General features: G+C 37.2%; 1 protein-coding gene across 1 annotated transcript in view; it reads right to left on the reverse strand.

Moving 5' to 3' along the window:
- LOC106867957 (calcitonin receptor) overlaps positions 1–19,360 on the reverse strand; it is a 246,476-nt gene that overhangs the window by 75,211 nt on the left and 151,905 nt on the right. Inside the window, exons 3-5 of the mRNA XM_089357107.1 lie at positions 17,865–17,962; positions 15,119–15,213; positions 132–258 (exon numbers count right to left, since the gene is read on the reverse strand). Of these exons, the coding sequence (XP_089213233.1) occupies positions 132–258; positions 15,119–15,213; positions 17,865–17,962 (320 nt within the window). The remainder of the gene's footprint in view (positions 1–131; positions 259–15,118; positions 15,214–17,864; positions 17,963–19,360) is intronic.

The raw sequence follows: 19,360 nt of genomic DNA on the forward strand, positions 1-19,360 counted from the left end.
TCCATTCTTCAAATTTCACTTTTAAAGACTGATATTAATAATATAAATAGATTCTAGAAAAACTAAATGTGTGCCCGTAGAAATCAGTAGTTAGTAGTTTAACAACGAAAAAGGTTAAGTAGTAAACTTACCGAATTCTCAAACAAAACTGGACCGTTTGAAACTATGGCACCAAATTCAATGATCCAAACACTTCCACTTAAGATGTATGTTAAGAAAAGGTGTTTATGGATGGTCACTCGAGCACAGTTCAATTGACTAGAAAAGGAAATATATATATATATATATATATATATATATATATATATATATATATATATATATATATATATATATATATATATATATATATATATATATACATATACATATACATATATATATGTATATATATATTTATAAATACATGCATACATACATATATATCAACAGTTTCATACAAACACATAAATAAATAATAATATAATAGAGCGCTCTGAGAAGTAAAACAATACTACTACTACTACTAATGATAATAATCTTTTCTTTGTTGGCTGAACACAAAAAAGGGAAAATACAAAACACAGGCCGAATAGAGCTTTGCACAAAACGCGTGTATAAAAGCAATAACAATTAGCATCAGAGTTTAAACAATTCCTCAAAAAGGGGGATTTTCACTCAGGGCCATCAAAGGAACCTCACACATCCTGGTCACCCCGACTGCCAAGGGCATCTCAGGCAGGCACCTCTCTACTCCTCACCCCCTTTGTCCTACAAGCGTATGTTCAGATAAGCCTATTAACACAAACCATCCTTGCCACATTGACCCACCTTTAAACAAAAGTACTGGGGGTGGGGGAAGCACTTCCGTTTCCACCCTCACTTCTCTTTCCAAGTGCAACATGAAAAAATCGATGAAGGCTTGGCTGAAAAGGAAAGTATCTTCATTCCTTTCAACCTCGTCCACATGGACTTGACAGAGCAAAAAAAGTGGTACGAACATAAACTCTGGTTCTCTATAACCACCAGACAGAGAAAAACTGGCTGCTTTTCCGGCCAAAAGAAGGTGACGGAGCGATCTTCACGATGGACTCAGCTGATAACCAGATCAGTCAAACACGCGTCAACAGCCGTTCGACAAAGATCTACAAGACAGCAATGCTAGGACACTGGACGTGGGCATGCAGAACGGTTTCATCGCCTTGTGCATACCTTGGACAGGTGTGTCTGACAGCACTTCCGTAATTGTAGAGCTTGTCTCGAACCGGCAAAGCCCCACCTACTACTACTACTACTACTACTACTACTACTACTACTACTACTACTACTACTACCACCACCACCACCACCACCACCACCACCACCACCACCACTAATACTACTACTACCACCACCACCACCACCACCACCGCCACCACCACTACTACTACTACTACTACTACTACTACTACTACTACTACTACTACTACTACCAGCCAGTCTATTACAGTCTGTTACAGTCTGTCATACCGGCCATGATGAAATACCATAAGGTATAGAAAATACGTATTCGCCTTTATATATTTAATGCTTTATATTGAACACTCACTATTTAATATATTCAATAAGACATATTCCATATATTCAATAAGACATTCAATACTTCATTTCATTGTACCATCCATTTTTATATTATATATTATATATTCCATATTCTATATCCCACATTAATTTTACAAGAATATAAATAAAACATAAAAAACAGACAGAGTTGGAACTCTTTTAAATAAAATAATATATTCCTCTATACACGATCATACAAAACCCCTTTTTTTGCATTTATTTTTACTCACACACACACACACACACACACACACACACACACACATATATATATATATATATATATATAGAGAGATAGATAGATAGATAGATACGCATACATATACACCCTCGTATCACGCACCTACACCCGCACATATACAAACATGCATAGCCTTATAAATGAAAGGGACGTATGCACTGGTCACAGTCTTACGCTTATATACATACATACATATACATATACCCCCACATGTACACATTCACAAAATTAAAACGGAAAAGTGAAAAATATAAATAAAAAATAAAAAAATAAAACATTAAAAGATTAAAAGAAGTTAAGACATATGGGAAGCTTGTGCAGGAACATAGCAAAAATGTGGATTCTAGCCGTGATCTTGGGGGACCCAAAACCATAACAGGTATTTTGTAACATGTGGACATGATCGAAAAAGTTAATTTTTTGAATTTAGACATATAGCGGGGTCCAAGGAACTTTTTCAAATGAGCTTTCTTTCCATATTACAAAGACCACACTTGCCACTACCAACATCAATATAAATGTGATATTCAAATAACATACCCTTTGTGGTATAACTTTACATTCGAAATTTTAACTTTAAAATGAAAACACACATTGAGACTTGTAAAATTACGACAATTATGATATGAATAATGCCCCCCCCCCCCCCAATGCAATGAGAAAGTATCTTCGAGCGAATTCTATTAGTCCTGAATAAATCTAATCTAACATACATACATAAATATAATGTAACAATAAATCTAATGTAATACACACATATACACACACACGCACACGCACACACGTGCGCGCACACACACACACAGACACAGATACACACACATAATTTCATTACGTAAAATTTTGTGTTTCCAATCGAGAACAGAAACTATTCAGATAAAAAAGAAAAAGAAGATATAGTTGAATGGGAAATTTCCCAAATTTCAACAGCTAGTTTCCAATTTCCGATCCCCAGGCAAGGCACTTAGCTGAAAATCGGAGAAATAGTGTACACGCACACACACACACACACACACACACACACACACACACACACACACACACACACACACACACACTATTTCTCCGATTATATATATTTTACAATATCTATCTATCTATCTATCTATCTATCTATCTATCTATCTATCTATCTATCTATCTATCTATCTATTACGAAGATGTACATGCATAGCAAGTAACTTGATCTGAGATCGTGTGCTGAAACAAAAACAATTGCAGCGTGGAAGAGGTCTATAAGCCAGTTAAGATTGTGTATATTTGTACATATGTGTAGGTAGGTTTATATTTGCATGTACGTATCTAAGAAATTGTATCTATTGACCGTTAGACGGTTGTGAAAGGAACCACTCAGCAGAAAAAGACTGCATCCATTACCTACATTGACATTGAAGAGGAAGATGTAATAGCTGCCATAAATGAAATCAGCTCAAATTCGTCAACTGGCCCCGATGGTTTCCCGGCTGTCCTCTTAAAGTCGTGTAAACAAGAATTAGCAGGACCACTCCGGATACTCTTCCAGAGTTTCCTTGCAAATGGTAAACTTCCCAAAAAGCTGAAGGAAGGCACCATATGTCCTATCCATAAAGGCGGAAGCAGAGCAGAGGCTGGGAACTACAGGCCCATCTCTCTGACTTTACATATTAGCAAAGTCATGGAACGAATTGTCAGAAAGAGATTGATTGCGTTCCTAGAAGAAAATGACTTGCTGAATGAGACCCAGCATGGTTTCCGTCCAGGTAGAAGCTGCCTCACGCAGCTCATGCAGCATTATGACTGGGTCCTGAAGCAGCTACTTGACCATTCAAATGATGATGTGATATATCTCGACTTTGCAAAAGCCTTTGACAAAGTTGATCATGGCTTGATATGTCACAAGCTGCAAAACCTTGGCATAACTGGTAAATTAGGAGAATGGCTGCATGACTTCCTGAATGGTAGAAGTCAGACAGTTGCAGCCAATGGAGAACTATCTAGGGAAACACAAATATTGAGCGGTGTTCCGCAAGGAACTGTCCTGGGGCCACTACTATTCATAGTGGCCCTTCTGGACATGCCCACGGTCACTCGGAGAGCCACTGTCATTAGCTACGCTGATGACACAAAGATATCTCAGGCAATAAAGAATCCTGATGATATTGTAAGCCTACAGAATGACCTAAATGCAATATATGAGTGGGCAGAGCAAAATAATTTGCAGTTCAATGCGGAAAAATTTCAAGTACTGCGCTACAAGGCCACAAGTGCCTCCCAACTGGCATACACAGGACCTGGAGGTACTGCAATCCCAGAACCACAAGCCGTGAGAGACCTGGGCATCAACATGTGTAGTGATGCATCATTTCACATGCACATTGTCAAGTTGACAGCAAAGTGCAGACAGCTGGCGGGGTGGATACTGAGGACATTCCGTACAAGGGATCAAAAAGTCATGTTGACTCTATGGAAGACATTTGTCCTGAGCCGCCTAGACTATTGCTCTCAGTTGTGGTCACCACACAGTGTCAAACGGACAGCAGAACTCGAGGCAATTCAGCGGCACTATACAAAAAAGATCGCCACAGTCCAGCAGATGAACTACAGGGAGCGACTGAAGGCACTAGGTCTCTACTCCCTGGAACGCAGGCGGGAGAGATATGTAATAATATACATATGGAAAATACTGGAAGGACTGGTGCCAAACTTTAGCATCAAGTACTACAGGAATGCCCGCACGGGTCGCCACTGCATGGTGCCAAAGGTGCCGTCCACTGCATCTCACATAAGAACAAGATACTGCAGCAGCCTCGGTTTCAGAGGACCTCAGCTCTTCAATGCCCTGCCAAAACATTTGAGAGACCTGCAAGACACGGATGTGGAGGTCTTCAAGACAAAACTCGACGCTTTCCTCTCCACGATACCAGACGAACCAATGGCTCGAAATGAGACACAATTTAGGGCAGCGATGTCAAATTCTCTTATACACCAGATGTGCCATCAAAATTCTTGATTGGACTATATCAGGTGCAAGAGAAGAGCCATGCAAGGAACGGGAAGAGAGAAAAGCATAAAGACAGAAAATCACGGTGGTGCTCCAGTATGACCACAGCCACTTGGCTGAAACCCATAAATAAATAAATAAAAATGTATATATATATATATATATATATATATATATATATATATATATATATATATATATATATATATACATATATAAAAAATAAGGTACTCAGAGATCTGGATGGTTGTACATTTACAGACCTTTATTAATATGTGACATGTTTTTATAAATCATATATTAGCGCTTTCATCTATTCTAGTGGAGATTCTACTAGGATATATGCAAGCGCTATTATGTGATTTATAAAAACAAGTGACACATTAATAAAAATCTGTAAATGTACAACCATCCAGATCTCTGAGTACCTTATTTTTTCTAATATATAATACCTGTACATCAACTCCAAACCTTCTAATATACATACCTATATATATACATATATATATATATATATATATATATATATATATATATATATATATATATATATATATATATATATATATATATATATATATATATATACATGTATATATATATATATATATATATATATATACAACCGTCGACGGAGTAACAGTTTCAGCTAATTGGTTCAGTTCGAAAGTCCATTGAAATTTTTCTCTATAGTTCCTCGATCTGCGATGGCTAACTGCAGATTCTTTCGTTATCATGCTGTATACATAATAATTTTCCACGTGGGATGAATTTCTATGTTAGGTTACTGCTACGAGCTTTTGTTTCACCAGATTTGTGTTAATGACAAAAATTATTGAGGATAGAATTCATTATCCGGGTTAATGAATAGTCCTCCATGCCAAAATATTAGTATTTGACGCCATGTATGTATGTATGTATGTATGTGTGTATGTATGTATGTATGTATGTATGAGCAGTTTACGTAATGATTGATTAAATGTTTAGGATGAAAAACTGTCTTCGTTTGATCATCACTGATCAGACATTGGCCTCATCTGTAAGAGGCGAGAAATTTTCCAATATTTACATTTACACTGTTTCGGTCTGTCTGAATTCCGGCTATCCTTAAATATATTATTCCTGAATGTGTACAGAGTATCTGACTGGCTTGAGCCTACGAGTATGTCTCTACGTGGTTATTCTACCTGTTAGAGACGGACCCAAATATATTTCAAATTACACATTTACTGCTCTAAAAGATGACAAAGGAAAATGATATAACTTAATGCCAGATACATGGTTGAAAAGCCTTTCATCACAAGATTTCCTTACTCAGAAGTTTGCTCCTCAAGCACATGATTTCGAGATATTAGTCCCACCTTGCACAAGTGTTTTCTAATATAGCCCCGGGCTGTCCAAACCCTTGTGAGTAGATTTGGTAGACGGAAACAAAGAAATCCGCCGTGTGTGTGTGTGTGTATGTATTCTATTATTTTTTAAATTCTTTTCCTTGTTTCAGTCATTTGACTGTGGCCATGCTGGAGTATCGCCTTTAATCGAGCAAATTGACTTATTCTTTGTAAGTCTAGTACTTATTCTATCGCTCCTTTTTGCTGAAGAGCTAAGTTACGGGAACGTAAACACGCCAATATTATCAAGCGATGGTAGGGGACAAACACACACACACACACACACACACACACACACACACACACACACACACACACACATAAATATATACGACGGCTTCTTTCAGTTTCCATCTACCAAATCCACTGACAAGGTTTTGGTCGGTCCGAGGCTATAACAGAAGATACTTGCCCAAGGTGCCACGCTGTGGGACTGAACCCAGAACCTTGTGGTTGAGAAGCAAGCTTCTTACCACACAGCTGCTCCTGCACCTATACATATATATGTATGTATGTACGTATGTATATATGTATATATATATATATATATATATATATATATATATATATATATATATATATATATATATATATATATGTATATGTATATACATAGATACGTACGTGCGTATGCATGTATATATTTATTTGTATGAATACGTGTGTGTGTGTGCGCATGTGTATATTTGTGCGTATGTGTCTTTGCACTTGCGTTTGTCCTCTACTGCTGCTTGACAACCTGTATCGGTTTGTTTACACCCCCGTAACTTAGCAGTTTATTAAAAGAGAGCGATAGACTTCAAAGTAAGTACTGGGGTCGATTCGTTTGACCCATGCAGGGACACCTCCTACAAGGAAGTGCTGCAGCATGGTTGCAGTCCGAGGACTGAAACAAATAAACGGTAAATGATGAATAAGATAATCCCTGCTAGCCTGCAGCTAAACGACGAATGTCTAAGTACATCATTTTATAATTTTATTAAATTGTTCATTAGATGTCACACATTGTTTTAAGAGGAGATTGTTTAATAGCGATTGATTTCATTATAATATGTTACAAGAAGGTCAACACTATATAGAACAGAAACGAAATTGAAACAAGTTTAGTGAGTCTTTAAACTTAATATGTTTATATAAGCGCCGCAAATTAGTCTGTTAATCTTTACGGATTGTTGACACAGGCACCGTTAAATCATTCCACATCAATTCAATCACACATTTCTAATAGTATAGCTGCAATTTATCTCGCTAGCAAAGTAATTCCCTATTGATTTCTCAAGGCAGGAATCTACTGACGATCGATAAATGGTGAAAGACAGCAAGAGGAAGAAGGAAAATGCATTTTCTTAAGAATGGAACCAGCGGTTTAAAGCTACACTTCGCAACGAGAATCAATCGATTCAGTTATCATCATCATCATCATCATCATCATCATCATCATCATCATCATCATCATCATTATCATCATTATTATTATTATCATTATTATTATTGGTTTTTACCCATGCTTTTGGTGATGGGGGTAACTGTCCTAACTAAGCCTACTGGCATGCGATTTGTTGATAGGAAATATTAATTATTATTGTCATTATTGTTGTTTTCTTCATCATCGCCAACCAAATTTCGCAGCTGAGAGATGCATTAAGATTTTCGAAACATCACAAAAAATGTTGTAGCGTACAAATTTTTCATTATATAAATGTGAAATGACAGGATTAACAGATATTCAGAAATAAAAAAAGAGAAGCAAATTGTACAGATCTCATTCTAAGGTATTCTGTAATAATAATAATAATAATAATAATAATAATAATAATAATAATAATAATAATAATAATAATAATGATAATAATAATAATAATAATAATAATAATAATTTCTTTATTGACTACTAAGGGTTCACAAACACCATCGGGGACGATACAAGACAATTCAATGTGAGGTTACATAAAAAGCGTGTATAAAATAAAAAAAATAGTAATAATATAAAATTATAACAATAAGTGGTTCCCCCAAAGTGGGAGACTTCCTAGGGTTGCTCATGGAAACCCACAAAACCACGGTCACCCTGACTACTAGGGCAAGTGCCCTCTCCATATCGTCCTCCTTCAACCTATAGGCGCATGCATAGAGTAGGCCCGTTCAGACGTCTGAAGAAATTTGACTGTCCTGTCTATGTCGGAGCATAAACAGCTATCTGTCTGATGGCACCTCTATCATTACTGTTCACATCCAAGACCATGAACTTACCTTCTAGGTCCCGGAAGATAGTCCTTATCTTGAGACATAGACCTCTCCGCAACAACCCCGCAATTCTACCCCCACCATCCGCGGTTGACACAGAGATAAGTAAATCTCTTATCCACCAAAAGTGAACATGAAAGCTCGTCGGTCGGAAAGTCTGGTTTCACTGATAGCCACAACATCTAAACTCAGTGACCTGAGGTCATGGAGTAGTTGGCCCTGTTTCCAAGGCAACCCCAGGCCACGTGCATTTATACCGTCTATTCTGAGAAAGACTGTGTTTGTCAGATTGACAGACGTTCTGTGGAGAGACAGATGTTCTGTTCTGGTTCTTTGTGAGTATCTCTACATGCAGTGCTTACGGTCCAACAGAAATCTACCATTACTTAGGGATTTTTTCAGTTTGTTGTAAGTTTGTTGTGTTGCTTTTATAATTTTTTTATGTGAACAGGGGTGTTATGCGGGATTGCGATGTATTCGTTTAGAGTAATATCTGTGTATTTTGGAATACGTTTTATTAAGTTCGTGTTTGTGTCTATGGCCGTGTAAATAGTGATGCCTTGTAAGTACCGTTCATATTCGTCAGGATTGGTGTTTTCGTTTGTTGAGGTGTTTGTAATGTTGGTGATGTTTGTTGTGTTGGAGATGTTTGTAATTGGGTAGGTGAAGCGTGTATGAGTGTGTGATAGTTTGTTGGTTTTTGTGGCATCTAGGTTTTTCAATCCCTACTTCTACAAATAACTGTTCCTTCAGGTAGGCTGATCAGCTCAGATCGGCGTGTAACCTCAATTCCATGCTTGTGCCTGACCAATTTTCTTTTCTTATTTTGTGGATTTGCAGAATTTTCGTTCTGTTTTCTATGCCGTATAATACGGCTGCTACTAGCAAAGAGCTGTCCACTTCTGGTGGCACCTCCGCTACCTTTATTTTGACAACCCTACCCGACCGAAATATATCGGAACTAGCCATAATTCTGACTTTTAAGAGTTGTGGAATTTTCTTTGACTAATTTTTCAGTGAGAACCTTACCTCAACTGTGCCAGAACGCCTCCCACAGGTGACATAAGTTTTTAAACCCCAGACTGGTCTCAAGCATTTTTCGATCTCGGCTCTGTCGCTCGCTCTAGTTTCCTCGTCTTTAGTGATATATAGTTATATATAAAGATTTTTTTAGTGTCTTGTTACACTTCCTCCGGTATGTTAATTTTCCATTTTCTGACAAGGTTGTGCGAAACCGCTCCCATTCTGGTTAGAAAAAAGAATGACCGCTGCCGTTTCAAAAATGTTTTGGCGCTGATGGTGGTGGTAGTAGTGGTGTTGGTGTTGGGGACTGTGGTGGAGGTCGTGTTTGCGTCATTTTAAAATATATCTTGCACGTCGCTGCTGCTGCCGGTGCTGTTGTTAATGTTGTTGTTGATGTTGTTGCTGTTGCTACTGTTGCTGTCTGCTTCGTGTTTCGACCACATCAACTAGTGGTGAGAATATAATGTCATAGCGGCTATTCCAACAGCCATTGCTTCTATCGATTTTTTGGAAGCTATAACGACATTTTTGTTTTAAATATAAAATTTGCAATTTTAAATCTCAAAATTGACCTTTTATGGGCAAATTCTTGCTACACCAGCTCACCCCACTTGCAACGAGCTGGGTTATTTAGTTAACAGTACAACAAAATTTGGAGTACAAACTAATAAAACAACGAATACGATTCCTTTTGCTCTAGACATAAATAATAATGATAATAATAATAATAATAATAATGATAATAATAATAATGATAATAATAATAATAATAATAATAATAATAATAATAATAATAATAATAATAATAATAATAATGGTGAAATGATGAAGGCAATTCAACCTCAGTCCAGTTATAAATACATAGGAATACTTGAGGCAGATGGAATCAAACACCATGACATGAAGGAAAGGACAAAAAGAGAGTACCTGTAGCGAGTGAGAAAAAATATTGACTTCAAAGCTGAACACCAGAAACATAATTTCGGCAATAAGCTCACGCGAAGTCGCAGTTATTCGGTGTGGTACTGAAATCCTGAAGTGGACAGAGGACGAGCTAAAGGAGATGGGCAGGAAGGCAAGAAATCTCCAAATGATGCATGGAGTCTATCATCCACGTGCAAACACTCATCGCCTATATATGAAGAGAGCAGATGAAGGAAGGGTACTGATAAGTCTGGAAGACAGCGTGCGGATCGAATTCTGGAGCTTAATGAGAAACCTAGCCAAAAGTAAAGAAACCTTGCTTGTGACAGTTAGGAACGACGGAGTATTGAGAGCAGAGAAAAAGAGAAAACAAAGAAAGAAGTACAAAAAGAACACGAAGAAGAATTGCGCAACAATGGACTAATAATAATAATAATAATAATAATAATAATAATAATAACAACAACAACAACAACAGCATCATCATCATCATCATCATCATCAACATCAACAACAACAACAACAACAACAACAACAACAACAACAACACCAATAGTAATAATAATAAAAGTGACTGGAAGCGCAAAACCGAGCTTTGGCCACGAAACGAGACACAAAACCGAGCTTTGGCTAAGGTCAACCTTAGAATGAGCAAGTGTCTCCAAACCTGTTGACCGTCAAAGAAGCGCTAGAGATGTTACCTTAGTGCACGTTTGCGCATTATTAGATATGGCATGTCCAGTCCATCACGCAGTGGATGTTGACAGCAGTTGGATCGCCTGACCGTGGGAACGCATTCATTCCACAAAAAGCAAAAGTGTATATGCTCTAAACAGGGACCTGGACAAGACACAACGGTCAGGTGATAGTGGATGACGGGGACGTGATGTATGCGTTAGCTACCTCTGACAAACCTTTCAGGAAAAGCCCCCCCCCACCTCAGCTCATTTCCGGGTGAGAGTAACCACCTTGCTTGTCACCTCGTCCCAGTTTTTGTCCATCTGGAGGTTCTGACTGAACCAGGCCCCAAACAATTTAACTGGTCCGTCCGACCAGCGCCAAGTCGGACGGCATGGGCTTGCTTCTCCAGATGCCGAGCTGCAAGCCCACTGATTTTTCTTTTGCACCTTGTCTTGCTAATCCCACATTGTCCCAGCGTGTATCTAAGAAGGGATAAGAATAAAAGTGAGAAGGAAAGCTTACTTGGTTTTGTGTGATGGGGCGGTTTGTCCGTCCCTCCAGTTTGATTGGGATGTTTCCAGGGACAAATCACCAAGTATTCATTTGGTGACGTTCTCTCTAAAGTCACCGATATCCTTCGAGAATTTAGTCTTTAGTCATGTGTATGTGCCTTGTGTTGTTCGAATGATTTGTATATGTGTAGGTATGAGAATTGTGCGTGTTATAAAATCTGTTTGTGTGATGTTTGTGTGTTTTTATGTAATTCATGAAGTCTGCGTTTTTTTTATGTTTATCGCCATATAGTTTGTAATGCTAGTTTCTTTGTGTTTGCTTTTTGTTGTTGTTGTTGTTGTTGTCGCAGATGTGCAAGCAGATTGGGTTGCGACTGTCATGTTGGTAGTTGTGGTGGTGCTTGATGTGTTTGTGGCAGTGGTAGTGATGTAGTGTTTGCTTGCTGTGCTTTTGTCTTGTGGCCTTTACTTTTTCCTCTTTACTTCTTGTGTGGATGATGTTTTGTTCGTTGTTTTTTGTTGATTTGTTTTTATTTTGTCTTTTTTTCTTTCTTTTCGCTTTTGTTTTCCACTCCTCGTCTTGATCAGATTCCCCGTATGTCATGTCTGACCGTTCAGAATAGAAAAATGGCATGTCATGTATTGGAGTTGAGAGGTGACTGAAGAAGTCCGTTGTTGCTATGGTGGTAATTGGTGTTGCAGATGCTGTTGTCGTTGGATTTTCTGTTGATGTTATAGCTCGTGTTGTTGATGATGTTGTTGTCTTTTGAGTTTTGGTGGCTGATATTGGTGGATCCCTTGATACTGGAAGAAGAGAAGGTATCTTCTCTTTCTGTTGGGTAGAAAGCGCTTAGGTGTGTTGTCGAAAAGTAGATATCAAACTTAGCATTTCTTCTACCCACTCTAAAGGATGCGATGATGTTACCTGAGAGATGTGATGATGCCACCTGGGAGGTGTGATCTGAGAGATGCGTCTGATCTGGGATAGCATCCACATTTTTTTCTTTTACTGGTTTGGACGAGGAGTTCTATTCCCATTCCTGAGCAGTTCTTATTTTTAGCCTGGTAAATTTCGAAGATTTTTTGGTATTTTCTTTGATGTCTATTATAACTGCAACAATTAGCCAAAGAACGGCTATTTCTGGCGGCATCTGCTGGGCGTAGATTCTGGCTAGTGTCTGACCGCAGTAGTAAGGAACTAACATGTGATCCCCAGTTTTCAGGGGTTTTAGAGAGTGACATTTTGTTTCCTCCTCTGTTTCAACCGTTCCATAACCCCTTCCTCTTTGTATATATTCTTTTAGGTTTCAAACGGAACCTAATGCCTTTTGGATTTAATCTCGGTGGTTCTTTCTACATTTCTCAATTTTAGTCCAATCGTACGGTGCGCCAATGTGAGATGTACTATAGTTTGGATAGTGTCAACTGGGGTGCTGAGTTTGACAGTTAATCCATCTCGCTTGACAAACTGTCATTTAAAAATTTAAAAAATTTAAAAAATTTCTTCGTCAGGGAAGTTTACTCTTTAAAAAGAGGATCTAGTGACACTAGCCGAAGAACGACTAGTGTTTGTAATTACCGTTGTACTGGCTTGTTAGTCTGTTTTCACGTCGTTGCAACTTTTGTAGTTGTTATTGTTTTTATTGTTGTTGTTGCTGTTGTTATTGTAGTAGTAGTAGTAGTAGTAGTAGTAGTAGTTGTTGTTGTTGTTGCACATATCATTGTCGAACATAGTCTTCTGTGTTGATATAGTTGTTTGTCAAATCAGATACGAATGACTTTTGTTTGTTTACATTTTTATCGTTGGTGTTGTTGTTGGCTTCCACTTCAAAGTGAGTGTCATTGTTGTTGCTGCAGTTGTTGTTGATAGAATTGGTTTTCGAGAGTTCTCTGTTCCACTTTGTGAACAATTTTAACATCACTCATGTTAAAAACAAGCTTATCGTCTGCTGTTTCTAAGGAGATGACATAGCACATCGCACCCACTCCCTCTTTCACTACGTCTGGCTGACGCTCCTCACTCTCTCCCCCTCTCTCTTTTACAAGAATCACCGCGTTGATTGAAATTTTCTCCATAGAAAATCGAAAAATTTCACAAAACACAAAATCAAATCGTGATGTTCCCCCAAAATGGGAGCAGCACACGAAAGGGGACTCACCTATCTGTAGAAAACAACTTGTTTCCACGATAGTGCAAATTCCAAAATTGGACACAACAGCTATCTGTGATTTTATAAAATTTACGGTGCGAAGTGAAGTGTGGATTGTCAAACTGACGGTCATTACAATAATAATAACAACGACAGCAACAACAAAAACAACAACAGCAACACTAACAATGATAATAATAATAATAATAATAATAATAATAATAATAATAATAATAATAATAATGGCATCTGACGGGTGATGCATACCCTGCGCGCAGATAAATTTTTCCGCAATTTATAGTGTGGCTTGCAATGCATTGCTTACCCATGCCTTTTAATTGGGCTTACTATTTTTTTTAAGTATCACCATTACAGGTATTTATATTCCAATGGAATTAAGAAATTAAATCGTAAATAAACGAAACCCTCCAATCTATCAGTGTACGGACACACACACAGACGCATGCACATACACACACACACACACGCAGATGCACACACACACACACACACACACACACACACACACAGAGTCACATATCTATGTATGTATTTATGTATATATGTATGTACCTGTACGTGTCTACGCGCATAGGTACTCCATGATCTATACACACGCAGAGGAAGATCGATTCATATGAAAAAGAAAGTAAACAAAATAATATGACCTCTTGCTTATCGCGAAATTTGTGAGTTCGACTTAAAAATATATATTTTTTTAAAGTAACAACATTATAGGTATTTATACTCGTGAAATTTAGAAATCAAGTCGTAAATAAACGAAACCCTCCAATTCATCATTGTATACATACACACACACACACACACACACACACACACACACACACAGACGCACGCACGCACGTACGCACACACACACACACACGCACACACACACACACTCACACACACACACACACACACACACACACTCACACAGAGTCGCATATGTAGGCATGCATGTATGCATGTATGTATGTACCCATACGTGTCTACTCGCATAGGTACACTATGATATATACACGCGCAGACAAAACATGCAAAAAAAAACAACCCTTTTTTTAAAGATAATCAAACCAAATATTCATCGTTTCTAGCCATTCACCCAATGAGTATTTCTGCCAAATGTGGTGAAAATCTGTTCAGCTGTTTTCCAGTAATTTTGCAAACACACAAACAAAAATAGGTGATTACAATATCTTTCTTTCGCTTACGTGCAAAGTAGTAGTAATAATAATAATAATAATAATAATAATAATAATAATAATAATAATAATAATAATAGGGAAGTAGTAGTAGTAGTAGTAGTAGTAGTAGTAGTAGGAAGAGTAGGAAAGGTTGTTGCTGCTGCTGTTCAAAAAGACGTTTTAAAACCAAATTTCTCCACTAACCTGAAGTAGCTGAAAATCGCCATCGAAAGTGTAAGCGCTATAATGGAGACCACATGACCCCAGATGAAGACAGACGCTACAATTTCAGGTAAGTGCTAAAACAGAAAACAATATTTTATTTTTTGTTGGAAGTAATAGTTACTAAAGAGTGGAAGAAAAAAAGTCTCAGAGAGAGAGAGAGAGAGAGAGAGAGGGAGAGAGAGAGAGAGAGAGAGAGAGAGAGAGAGAGAGAGAGAGAGAGAGCGGGGGGAGGAGAGAGAGAGGTGAAAAAAGAAAGAGAAGAAATATTGCATTCACGACGTGATTCAGAAAAATAATGGAATTTGTAATATCAATGACGACAGATAGCTACAGCATCGTTCATACATGCGTATTTTTCTTTTTTCTTGTAAAATATATTATTATTACGAATGGCAGAATCATTAGAATGCTAGATTAAATATCTTTCAGTATTAAGTTACTCATTGAGTTCAATTCCTGCTGGAGTCGACATTTCTAAACATAGTTCCGGAATTGCTAAAATAAAGGCTTCTCGAGTACTGGTGCGATATTGCGCACTTCATATAAAGATTAAAAACAAATTGTTTTAAAGCTAAACAACTAGCACTCCATGCTAGTATTCCAGTTGATCCGATCAACGGAACAGCTTGCTGGGGAAATTAACCTGTAAATAGCTGAGCACTCCGCAGACACCTCTATAACCCTTACTGTATACTATTTGAGAACCACTGCACTAGGGTATGATTTAAGAGAGGTTTAAGGTTGCTGTTTCTTGCAGGTAGAGCGATGAGGTAGACGCTTTGAATGGAAGCAAAAGCATAACAAAAATGATTCAAAACATTTTGTCTGTCATTCTAGCAATAATATTATTGGCACAATATTACAAGTAAATTGTCACTTGATTTCCTTTACACCGCAAAATTGAAACTTTGCGAGAACCTCTTCTATATTATTTTTAAAAAAGGAAGAACGCGAGAGATATTGTAATCTTCGATGCACTAGGTCTTATAAAGACGAGATAGTCATGGCTGGACCGACTCTGGTTGTATATTTGCTGGATCAGAGTTGTTAGAGAGGTGGATGGAATACCTCACAGTATTTTTTTTTTTTTATTTTGAAATATTTGCCCTCTGAACTCAAATACTACTTAAGTATTTGAACTCAGAAGGCATTGAGTCGGAACAAATATTTTTTATTGGGGTCGATAAATAAATGTCAATGCAGAACGATATGTTGATGGAACTGTTAGAACATCGAGCGAAGAACCATGCATTTTATTGTCCGTTTTTTTTTTGCGTTCTGGCAGCAACGACGGCGATGACAATGGGTCCAGGTTGTATTGGTACATGTCTGCACTCTTTTCCTTGGACAGACATCGGTGGCGTGGATAAGGTAGACATGCATGTATTGGGAAACTTCTCGGCATCTTTAAAACGTCAAGCCCAGATTTGGACATGTATGTGCAGATGAATAGTCAACACTGACCGACGGATGCCCAAAAGAACCGACCGTCACTTAGCAACAAATAATGGTTTCAAATTTTGTCACAGGGCCAGAAGATTCTGAGGGAAGGGGGTTAGTCATTTATATCGACCCAAATACTAATAAGGATGAAAGGTAATGTTGACCTCGGTGAAATTTGAGCTCAGAACGTAAAGAAGAACGAAACGTCGATAAACATTTCGTCTGGCGTGCTAACGGTCCTGCAGCACGCTGTATTCTTAACAACTAATGATAGGCGATTGCACAATCCTAGATTGCATTTCCTCTAATCTTTTCCATTTTTCATTCGGAAAGACCCATCAAGTGCTAAAGTGCATGGTGTTACAGCATCTGTAAATCCACATTGCAAAAGTCCAATCAGACTAAACTAGTATGAGGCTACGTAGTCTATACTTCACTAAAGTGATCAAAACAGGACCGAAAGTGTTTTGAATCGTCCCCCACGCTACATTTTAGAAAATTAAAATAAAATTAGGCTTTGGCTTAATATCAATTTTTTTTTATTTGCTGCATCATTACTTCTAGTTAACTTTTTAATGTTTCATGCCTTAAATAAGTTAACACCAACTTGCCTAAAATATCTATGACTTTAGTTTGTTAAAGCTGAGTCATTCGTTCTGAACAACTTCAAAATTAAGTAATTTTCAGGAAACACTATAGACACATTATTTTTCATGTCAGAGACGATAGTAAATGTCTGTCAGTAGATATTGATTTCTTAGGTACACTACCACAAATTTACAAGTAAATAGAAGTAAATGAAATAAACTGGCTCCAACTAGGAAGCGAAAGCAAATTCTGGTTTTAGTTCGCTCGGAAATTACATCATCTTCCTGATTCATTGACATATTTGTTGTGGTTGTTGGTTCTGTTTAATACCGCATCAGCTCTAATTGGATAAGAATTATAAGCAGAAGCAGTCATAATCATCCTATATTATGTTTTTTAGACATAGTGTTCCTCAGACTACATTATTCGATGTGTCCTTTCTTTTAAGACGGCAGTGTAATATATGAGAGATTTGATTGATATTTCTTGCCGGTTGAGCGGCCAAGTACAAATTCGTTCATTGGAACTAAAGATAGTCAATAAATGTTTTTGCAATTATATGAATTTAATAAAAGCTTATAGCACTTTTACTTGTTATTACTATGTTGAATTAAATAGTGAACAAATTTTCCTTTTCAAGTACATAAGATCAAATAATGTATTTGGAGAAAATGTTTTACATGTTAAAACTTACCACATCTCTAAAACAAGGAGTATAATTAGTCCAGTAAACGTTGGAGGTCGGGTGACGGAACCAAGTTCCATTTGGAAGACAATCTTTGAAAGCAAACGCTAAAAGAGAATAGAAATAGTAATGTACATAAAATAGTAATTCTTTTTTTAAAATTATAAATTAATTTTTTGAATTTAAAATTTGACCAAAAGCATTTTTCTTTATTCTACTCTTCAGCTAGAAGATTAAACACAATTTCATTCATTCATTCATTCATTCATTCATTCATTCATCTCCCATTATCCCTGGGTGTTGAGTCCTTACGCATCTCCTCCATTGAGACCTGTCAGCAGGAACCGTCATTAGACTTTCAGATGGATTCCAAGAAGAAATAAGAGACCAACTGAGACTGGATATTATCCAACCATCTTGTTCTTGACCCACTCCTCGGTTGGCTCGGTTTGAAGAATCGTCTTGCGATTCTTTCCTACAACATTCTGGTCACATGTCTGTTATACCGAAGCGGTGACCTCTTAATGCGAAATATAAGACCAAAAGTTTAAAAATTTGATAAAATAGATAGAATTTTGCTGTAGCTTCAGCAGATGATGTTTTCTCACCCACAGACAAACTACTACAGATGTTAGTTAAGTTAATGTTGACTTATTTAATGCAAATGTCATTAAGAAGCTAATTACAAATAATAATCCAGTGAAAAAAATAATTGCTTCTAATATAAGAACAAAACTAATAGTTTTGAGGGGAAGGGATTTGATAATACCATCTGATCCAGTATTTGATTGGTAATTCATTTTATCTACACCTGTAGGGGTGGTAGGCAAAGTTGACCTTATCCGGATTTGAACTCAAAACTTAAAGAACCGGAATAATAGGCGCAATGCATTTTCCGATGATCAAACAATTCTGCCAGCTCGCTGCCTTTGCACCGAAAAAAAATATTCGTAAATAACATTAGAATGATTTCAGTAAGTATAGGAAAATATGTTTCATTCTTATTATGACTTCATTAGCAAAGACTTCCCCATAATTGTCAACGTAGTGATGGAAGAAATACTAAGCAAACGTATAGGACTGTAAATTAGTTGGTGTAGGAAAATATAAATGTTAATAATAATAATAATAATAATAATAATAATAATAATAATAATAATAATAATAATAATAATAATAATGTATTATTATCTGATATATTATCTTGAATGAAATAGAAAAGATTGATAAATATGGAGACCTGAGAATCGAGATCGCCAAGATGTGGCAGCCACAAGAGTCAAACGTAAAGGTTGTCCCTGTTATTACCGGAGCATTGGGTTCAATATCACCCAACCTGAAGGAACATCTGGAAACTTTAGAAATACCCTATAATCTAGGTGCATTGCAAAAATCGGCATTACTTGGAACTGCACGCATATTGCGTAAAGTACTGTCAGACTGAGGTCCTTGTTGTGACTCCCGGTAGACACAATATCTTCAATCAACAACATCACGATATTGGA

Source organism: Octopus bimaculoides, chromosome 1, assembly GCF_046866305.1.
Source record: "Octopus bimaculoides isolate indiv1 chromosome 1, ASM4686630v1, whole genome shotgun sequence".
Classification (NCBI taxonomy): Eukaryota; Metazoa; Mollusca; class Cephalopoda; order Octopoda; family Octopodidae; genus Octopus; species Octopus bimaculoides.